Raw genomic sequence first — 10,573 nt, forward strand, 5'->3', positions numbered from 1 at the left:
AAAATCTTTCGATCCTTTTGTTCGCAGAAATCATGCGGGGGGAACAGTGGAAAAAAGACGCTACGTATATAATGTAATCTTATAGTGATTTAAAATTTTATTTACATATAAATCCCCATCATACACGCACTTCGAAAGCGAATCATCTGTCTAAAAAATTACTCATGTATAATCGATTGTGTAGCAAAAATACGGTAGAAACTGGTAGTGTAGAATATAATGCGCATTTTTTTGTTTTCATCCTCGGATAGGCAGGATACATTTCATCTTATATATATGTAAAAGGCACCACAAATAGATCCAGCACCTACACCCTTGTAAAATATATTATTACAAGTTACGGGGAAAAATAACTCCAGAGTGAGATATATCGAAGTAATTAAAAGCAGTTATATAACATTGCGGAGAGAAATATTTTCAGTGACAATTTCTGACAAACAATTAAAATATTACATATCGTAAAATATTACATATTTAAGTAAAAACTACAAAGTACAAAAATACGTGAGAGAAAGAATAAAACAAATATATTATATATCTATATATCCTCTTTAGAGATTGGCCGATTTTCCCAAGGCGTTGATCTGTATCCCGCATTTGCGCAAACCTTCCGTCAATCTCTGAGCAAGCTCGACGTCCACCCGAGCGAAGTTTCGTACAGCTCGCTCGACGATGAACACCGAGGCATTGCACAGACTTCCGACCATGTTTTTAACCAATCTCTCTCTCGCGGGCTCGTCGAGAGTCTTCTTCCAGAAGTTAGTGGCCTGACCGAAGTCGTCCTCGTCCTCGGGATTGTAACGATCCACGTTTCCGCTCACGTGGAAAGGCGGCGAACGAACAGCCGGACACTCGTTCGGACCGGAGAAGCTGTTCGGATAATAATTCGGCGCGTTCCCGTGATTGTATATCGGCATATTTCCATCTCGCTGATAATGCATCGCAGAGATTGCCTGCAAGATAATAAAATGCATTTTTTAATCATATTATATCATTATATATATTAAATACATTAAATATTATACTAATCAAATTATAATGTATTTATTTAATAAAAATATATTAATAGTAATTTATATATTAATCAAACACAGTAACATTTGCTAAATATATTTTAATAAAAAAAAAAATTTTATTAATAATTATGCATTTAATAAAATATATTTATATAAAATTATATAAAATTTATTAATAATTATGCATTTAATAAAATATATTAATAATAATTTATGTATATATATTATAAATGAATAGCAATTTTTACTAATAGCTTAAATCATGCACAGTCATTACCTGTTCAATTTTCATTAATGTTAAGCATGCAATTAAAAACAATATATAGACAGATGATTTCTTGATATCAACGTAATCTCATATAAAATATTTTTACACAAATCAAAATTAGTTTTTTTCATTATAAATGTGAATAAGTACTATTAAATGAAAAATATATGTTACTTTGATGAAGAGTCTCTATTTCTTTCCCTTTAAAGAAATATAGGTAAAATTTTTCACAAATTGCAAATTAAATATGACATAAAAAGAACGTGGTAGTTCTATCGTAACTAGAAATAATGCTAGCAATCATGTGGTTTATCTTCTCGCAAGAGTATTATTCATTAATGTTTGTTAAGCATGCAATTAAAAATAATATATAGACAGGTAATTTCTTGATATCAACGTAATCTCATATAAAATATTTTTACATAAATCAAAATTAGTTTTTTTCATTATAAATGTGAATAAGTACTATAAAATGGAAAATATATGTTACTTGGATGAAGAGTCTTTTTTTCTCTTTAAAGAAATACAGGTAAAGTTTTTCACAAATTGCAAAATAAGTATGACATAAAAAGAGCGTGGTAGTTCTATTGTAACTAGAAATAATGCCAGTAATCATGTGGTTTATCTTTTCGCAAGAGTATTACCTTGTAAGGACAATTCACTGGCAACTGAAGATGATTCGGTCCCAAGCGATGTCTATGAGTGTCGCCGTAAGCAAAGAGTCGACCTTGCAACATTTTGTCCGGACTCGGCTCGATACCGGGTACCATGTGCGCCGGATCGAAGGCCATTTGCTCCACATCAGCGAAATAGTTTTCGGGATTACGATCCAGCACTAGTTTGCCCACCGGTATTAACGGATATTCCTTGTGAGGCCACACCTATACGAAAAATACTTGTTATAATTTTCAAGAAAAACGGAACACTGCTCAGAATTGGAATATAAAGTAGAATATCAGTAGAAGCGAAGAATGACAACTCATCTACCTTTGTCAAATCAAACGGATTCCACCTGAAGGTCTTCGCTTGATCATTGGTCATTAATTGGATGTAGAGCGTCCAGGACGGATATTGCTTTTTAGCGATAGCATTGTAAAGATCTCTAATCGAGTAATCGGGATCGGAAGCGCTGAGTTCGCCGGCTTTCTCCGCGAGGAGATTCTTGATCCCTTGATCGGTCTGCCAGATTAACATAAAATATTTAAGTAATCTCTCCAATCAATTTTGAAATAGATGAAGCTATATTATTATTTTTTCTGGCTTAAAATAAGAACCTTGTAATGGAACTTGCAGTAGACTGTCTCGTTCTTGCTGTTCACCAACTTGAATGTATGAGAACCGTAGCCGTTCATATGACGATATCCATTGGGAATGCCGCGATCGCCAAAAAGGAACATAACTTGGTGCGTCGTTTCGGGTCTGAGAGAGATAAAGTCCCAGAACATATCAGCATCCTAAAAAAAGAAGACAAATTTTATTAATATGGTCTATGTCGCAATATGTAATTCAACTTCCACGTATGTTAACATAAAGAAAACACATTTTTATGTAATTTAACCATTGATCTTAGTTGACTATTTGTAATCACATTCGAACGAACCTTCAAGTGAGTCGCGGGATTTCTCTTCTGCGTATGTATGAAACTTGGGAAGAAGAGGGGGTCCTTGATGAAGAAGATGGGCGTATTGTTGCCGACGATATCCCAGATACCCTCCTCGGTGTAGAACTTGACGGCGAATCCACGCGGATCTCTGAAAAACGATGAATCGTTTATAATAATTAGAAAAAAGAAACATATGCGAGAATATTTTTTTACATATTTATTTTATCATCATTTGATCCTCTTCGCCACTCGAATTAGTTGCATCAATGCAATTCAAAAGAGTAACATGCAATTCTTACGGTTCTTCCTTTATTGCATCACGCTCTGAATGATGAAAAATCACTCTACCGCGAAAAGTCACTTGAGTGCAATATTTGCTTTGCGGACGCATGTAACTAACCGCGAGACAGCAATTCACTCGCTTTCTACTAACGATAAAAGTAATTGCGAATATTTCTGGCGGAAGCTGCATCATACTTTATTCCAATGATATACTCGTTAAAATAATTAATGTTAGGATTTTTTGAATTTTATATATAGGATAATATATATTAATATTATAATATTATATATCAATATTCTATTAATATTATAAAATTATAAATTATTGATAATTTATTATTAAATATTGTAAAAAAATATTGAATTTAAAATTTTAAACTTGCTTAAAATTGATTTCAAATATTATAACAAATTATTAAATATTAAATACAAAATTATAAATAAGTAAAACAATATTTTAAAAAATAGAATAATATTAAATATTAATATATAATATTAATAAAATACATTTATATAAAAAAAGATTATTTTGATGTATACTTTGGATGAATATTTATTAGAACTTCTGTGCGTTTCAGAATTTGATAATAATTTATGCTACATTGTGGCATTTTTCTATTTATTACCTGACAGTGTCAGCAGAACCGCTTTCGCCACCAACGGTGGAGCATCTCACAGCGATGGGAGTCCTCTTGCCGATGCTGGAAAATACCTTGGCTTTGCAATACTTGGTGATATCGTGGGTAACTTCGAAGTAGCCAAACGCACCTTGAAAAGAAAAAAAAACACAGTAAATAAAGTTAATCGATCAAATTAATAGATAATATTGAAGCTAAAAATATTTAAAAAAATAATAAAAATAATAGATTATATATAAAGAATTGTGCCTGTAAAAATAATAAAAATAAATTTAAAAAAAAACATACCAGCTCCCTTCGCGTGTACAACTCGTTCCGGGATCCTTTCCCTGGCGAAATGCGACATTTCGTCCAGGTAAACGAAGTCTTGCAGCAACATGGGTCCACGAGGACCAACCGTGAGGCTGGCCTTCTTCTCGGGAATGGGTGCTCCATTTGCAGTTAATAATACAGGTCCCTCACCCTGTAAAAAGGTAAATCAAAATTAATATTCTTCGTCGATTGACGCAAAATTAATTTATTTTATATAAAACAAATTCCTAAAGTTATTTTTTTTCTATTTATTGACAGTGAATTTGTTTTATATGAAATAAATTTATTTCATATAAAACAAATTTATAAAATTATTTTTTTTTATTTATTATCTGACAGTGTGAATTTGTTTTATATAAAACAAAAATTCCTATAAATTATTTTTCCTATTTATTATCTGATAGTGAAAAACTCGTTGCTCCAATAAACAGTGAACTGATATTAAAAAAAGTGATGCGATTAAAAGATTGTTCGATTATAAATATTTTTTAATTTTGATGATTTTTTTAATGACAATTTTATATATTTTATATATAAAATTGCTAAATACAGTCTTTATATAGTCATCAAATATAGTCTTTATATTTTTATTGATTTTATATAAAACAGTTCTCATGATAGAAACTAAAATTCGTGAAGACTTCGAGATCTTATATGTCATTAAAAAAATCATCAAAATTTAAAAATATTTATAATCGAACAATCTTTTAATCACATCACTTTTTTTAATATCAGTTCACTGTTTATTGGAGCAACGAGTTTTTCAGAAAGACTCTGTGGTATTTTTGTTGAATTTTGATTATGAGAAGCACACACATAGAGATTAATTAAGCGACAACTTAATCATTGTACCAATAGTAGCCGTATAAAATTCTGTTACACAATCAGAAATCTTCTCGTGATTAATTTTTTTCTTTTTTTTCCAAAACGCGAGGGAAAAACCGCGATGGACATGATGATGCCCCTTGTCACTATTCATTTCGTTAATGAAACTACAAACTAGAAGAGAGCGAGCGCGCTTTTTATATGATAAAAATCGCGATAAAATCGTAATACGATAAAAAGATAATCTTATATCCGTCGATCATCTATAATATAAAGGTGTGCAAAGGATCATCCTACGTATAAATACTCTTTCGAAATCATATCTACCATCTAAGAACCCACTTCGACATCTTGTTATTTGCAATTATCATCTATGACTGAAGAGCTAGTGTCATAATCACCTGTTCGTTATCAATGTTTTTTTTCTTTAAATTAGAAAGTTTTTTTCCGTCAGCAATTATCGCAAAAGCTAGATTGAAAAAAAAATTGCCAAACTGATTTTATATCGAAACTAGACTAATATTAATCGCGAGAATTATCTTTAATTAAATTAGAAAGTTTTCTCTCAGATAAGCAATTGTTGCAAAAACTATTAATAAAAAAATTGGCAAATAACTGATTTTATATAAAAAATAAACCGATGATATTAATCGCGAGAATTATCTTGCACAAGTTACACATCGCAAGCGGATATTGCGATACATAAATTTTTTCAGTATAACGTTTTCAATGCTATAGTTTTATTTTCCTAAAATAATTCGTAAATTTTTCTCCCTGATGAATATATTTTTAATAGCTATATAAATATCATTTTTTTCATGTCTTTATTAAAATTCTCACAATTCTACGATGACGTCTAAAAATAGATAGGTACTTATTAAACAATTGAAAGGTTGTTATAAAATATAATTGTTAGAAAGTGTAATTTTTTGCTGCGAGTAAAATTATTACAATTAATTCTCCAGTATTATTTTCCAGAAAAAAAATATATATAATAAACTAAGAAAATGCTAACAATGTTGTCTTTAAATTTTCCACAGAAACTTTGTGTCTTAAAACAAATATAAATATTAAAAATGTTGAATATATTATAAAATGATGTATAACAATAATATTTAATAATGTTTTCTAGATTTATATTTATTATTTATCAAAGTTTAAAAGTTTTTTACCATTTTAAGCCACGAAAAGAGATTGCAGCGTGCGTGATATGATTCCTATTTACTATACGTTGATTAACGGAACGTCGCAGTTAATTTGCAGTTAATTTACATATTACATCGACTACTTTTTTTTTTTTGCAAAGCACACCTCTCGCGTCGAATCGCGCAACGCCTGAAAACTTTGTTTTCAACATGACACAGCGCATAATGTCTTGAAATCGATTATTGTTAGTGCGCTCGGCATCACTTGTTGCCAACTCCTTCGGCATGTAAATCATATGCGTAAGTAAGCTTTTTTTTAATGATCCGAATAAAAATTTCACCTAAATACATATAAAGTGGGTGTCGTCGCACCGATGATATGTATCATCTCTGGCGCGAGATAAGCGATTTAATATCGAATATTTTTTTATTGATTCGATCTGATAGACGATAGGCGATTATATAAAAATGTCACTCATCGAGTATACAGCAATATTTAACTAATCCATAACTTATCTACGCTCTTCATCACGCCACTATGACGCAATCAGTTATTTAGTTAGTTATTTTCAATCCAGTATATGTATTAAAACATATATAATTTACCGTGCAAAACAAATCATCTTCGATCGCGAGAAGTAAAAAATATATAAACGCACACTTTTCAATCATCATCTTCGAAGTAACGTGACAGATAAAGCTCTGTGATTTTTTAATCAAATGTTTCGAGGATAACCGGAGAGAAAGATTGCGATGTATCGAGAAAAATCTAAAGTGCGTTGCGATAAATCACAATAATATGTGTGATTTAAGATTCTATCTCTCGAGTTCTCCTCGGATTCTTCTCGAATATTAAACTCTTTGAACGTTGAATAGTAGGAGACGATGTCGAGGACGGATTTCTTTTAGAAAAAAAAAGAGAAGGATGCCAAATAAATATTCCTTAATTACAGAATACAGTTTTATAAATAAAATTAATTTCAAAGATTTTTACAAAAACAAAAAAAAAAATGCAGCAGCTGAAATAAAACTCTCGCGTGAGAAAAGCATCTCGTAGAGAGTTGTAAAATTTAACTTCTAATTCTATTTAAATAAAGAAATGCTGTAAAAAATGACTATTTATTTTTGCTCCAGTTACAAAGTGCAGTTTTAATTATGAGATTATTTAATTATGAGAGTATTTAATTATTAGATTTTTTATAAAATCGACAGAGTAATTTTGATGTAACTTTTATTTTTCTTATATATTAGAAAATAAGAAGAAAGAAGCATATCATATTCTTGTATCCGTATCACTTAAATTTTGCAATTTTTTAGGTAACATGTGGGTGGATTTCCATTCTTATCATAGATATAATGTTTTTATCTTTTGAGTGGTGCGCATTAATATATGATGTAGAAACTAATATTAGAATCCGGTATTACAAGTTTTCATTATATTGAATGCGGACAAGGTCTTTTTACGATGTGCAATTGAGAGAGCTATCAAAAAGACTAGAAATTATGTTCGTATGATATTTTGCTCAGAATTGTATCAGAATTTAATAAAATTCATTGCAACTGTGGATGCAGTACTGTAAGTGTTTGTTCTACAAGCAAGATTTAATTTACAATATATTACAAATTGTAATACAAAACAAATCTTTATGCATAAACTGCATAAATATAAAAAATCATGAGTATTATGACAATTTATGGGGATATATTTAGCCAAAAAATTAAAATTACTTCAAGATCAAAATATATTTACTCAAAAAATAACGTTACTTACTCAATTTTAAATCTAATTGCAGTGATGGAATTTTATAATTGTCATAAATGTATTTATATCTCGGAAAAAAATTTCATATATAATCAAATATAAATATATATTTGTATAATTATATATTATATGTATATAAAAATGTGTCCCATATGCTTTCTCTTGTATAATTTCTGCCTGTATGTACAGGAAAAATAATAAAAGAAGAATAATTTTTGCATTTATTTTTTGAGGTAAATTTATCCTCTTTTTTAGATAAATATTTAATTTGATGATTTTTGCTTACGCAACAGATTCGAGTAAAAATGACAAAATGACAAAAATGACAAAAATTGACTTATAGCTTTGTTTTCAATTTTGTGAATCATAAACATAATCATTTGAATGTACAGGATATTCTATTAAAATAAAGTCGATGATTGAGCATTTTTAACAATTGAGGGCACTCGTTCTTTCTTATTGAATATTTAAACGTTTTTATAAACAGAGATCTTTTAATATTAAAAGGTAGAAGGCTTCGTTAAATTTAGCTACGAAGTAATTATACGCGTAGATAAATATTTCTAATGCAATAATTTTAAATCTTAGAATAATTGTGCACATCGAATAGATATTTTATAATCGTCATAAATGTATTTATATCTTTGGAAAAAATCTACATATATCCATATATAATCAAACATATATAATTGTGATATAATTATAAATATATATAATTGTATATTATATATATAAAATAAATCCATATAAAAAATCTCCTCTTGTATAATCTCTGTTTGTGTGTATAGAATTTTTTTTAAGGGGAAAAACGTGGTTTTTGATGAACTTGAAAAAATTGTCCACGTACACAAATTTGCATATAATTGTATATAGGCAATTTTTTTCATACATATACAGACTGAGATTATATAAGAGAAAGAAAATATTTTATATATAATTATATAGATTTATTTATAGTTAATGAACATAATAATGAACATATATTTTATATATAATTATATATATTTATAGTTGATTATATATAGACATTTTTTTCCTGGGTAAAGGATAAAGTTTTTACAATAACTATTGAACGAAACTTTCACTAAGAATTTTTTATATTCGTGCTAGTATATTTTATCATCACGTATAATTCAATGAACACAATCTGTAGCAAATAATTTACACGATCGATCACATATTTACGATTCCATCTAATGAAACTGTTCCTTACTTTTCAATGCATCTAGTGCAATTATTATGTATTATGTGGTACAAAAAAATAATGGAAAAATATTATTTTCAAGACATGGAGAATTTTCTTTAAAATTTTTCTTTTTAAAGAAGCATATATTATCGAATTATATGTTGGATTTCTTTTTTTTTTCTTAATATATAAAACTTAACAACAAAGTCCCAATCAAAAGTGTTTGTTTTTATCCTATTTCTAAATATATATATTAAATATATAAATAATATATAATAGAAATATAATAAAAACAATGTGAGAGATATGATAAAAAAATCAATTTTCAGATATATATTTTCTTGAATAAATAAAGATAAGTTTTTTTTTCACTTTGCTTTAATTCGTTTTCTATTAAAAGATATATATTTTTTTCTAAATGTAATCAATAGCACGCAATTGCAATCAGTTACAAAGTAGCTGAGTCACTCTCATCGCCTCTATATAATTATCATCTATTTCACACATGTGTTAATTTCGTACAAGGTGATACAATAATAATAACAATTCAAAGTCGGAACCGATGAGAGTATCGTGAAATGATGGTGATTCGAGATAAAATGCAATAAATTTTTTAATTTATTTTAATTTATTTTTCTTTAAATGGATCGAAATACGTAATCAATCACGATATGTAACGAGAGAATCGTTTGAGCACCGCTGCAACGTGCATATAATATACACGCGCGCACATATACGCGATAAACTACGATGTAACAGCAAATCTCTTACCTTGAGAATCATCTTGTAATTGTTGAGCTGTTCCGCTGCCGGATCTCTCACTGGACAAGACATCCTGTCACTCGATTTTTCGCAGCTGCAATTCCTCTGATGAATCGGCGCGTTTCCCGGCGTTTCCTCGCGGCGACGTAGGTAGATATAACTGGCCGGCGTCGACGACGGCGACCTTTTATCGCGTCCGCACGAATGGCGGAGGCGAATGACGGATGAGTGGGAACGGGAATCGACGCAATCGACGTCACGTCGACGCAAGAGCAGCGGCGATATCGTTCGTAAGAGCCGGACCAAGTCCGAACACACCTTCGGCATTCTTCGGCTCTCTTCTCTCTTGCGAGAAAGATCTTGAATCGTATCTTATCTATATAAAAAAAATAATAATACATTTAATATTATGATAATATATATAATTATTTTATTACAGAATAAATAAATTATTTATATTATATTTAATTACCGAACGTTATTTTGTATTCGAAAAAACTTTATATATTTACACCTAAAACAAAATTATATATTTACATCTAAAACAATTATATTTATAAATAATTTAAATAATTATATATTATATATTTTATATTTATCTTATATGCATATTCGTATTTTCGAAAGAGATGTGATTTTAATGAGTCAAATAGAAAAAAAAATGTAAATGCTCTCACAAGTGATAAAATATATAATATACTTTAAAAAGTTATCTTAAATATATAAACTTCTTATAAATAAAGTTTTGTACGTTGATCAGATTATGTCAAGAAC

The 10,573-nt window shown here is 29.1% G+C and overlaps 1 protein-coding gene across 1 annotated transcript; it reads right to left on the minus strand.

The window, feature by feature from the left end:
- Window positions 1-67: 67 nt before the first annotated feature.
- On the minus strand, window positions 68-10,141 carry Cat (catalase). Its single transcript, XM_083038983.1, has 8 exons — window positions 9,809-10,141; window positions 4,096-4,270; window positions 3,796-3,937; window positions 2,885-3,035; window positions 2,559-2,738; window positions 2,272-2,463; window positions 1,929-2,165; window positions 68-953 (listed from the first exon to the last, which is right to left on the minus strand). The coding sequence occupies exons 1-8, from the start codon at window positions 10,124-10,126 to the stop codon at window positions 552-554; spliced, it is 1,797 nt and encodes a 598-aa protein (XP_082895109.1). The 5' UTR covers window positions 10,127-10,141; the 3' UTR covers window positions 68-551.
- Window positions 10,142-10,573: the final 432 nt, after the last annotated feature.

This window comes from Prenolepis imparis, unplaced genomic scaffold, assembly GCF_030444845.1.
Source record: "Prenolepis imparis isolate NDT839.2.m4 unplaced genomic scaffold, iyPreImpa1.0 SCAF_5, whole genome shotgun sequence".
NCBI classification, from domain to species: Eukaryota; Metazoa; Arthropoda; class Insecta; order Hymenoptera; family Formicidae; genus Prenolepis; species Prenolepis imparis.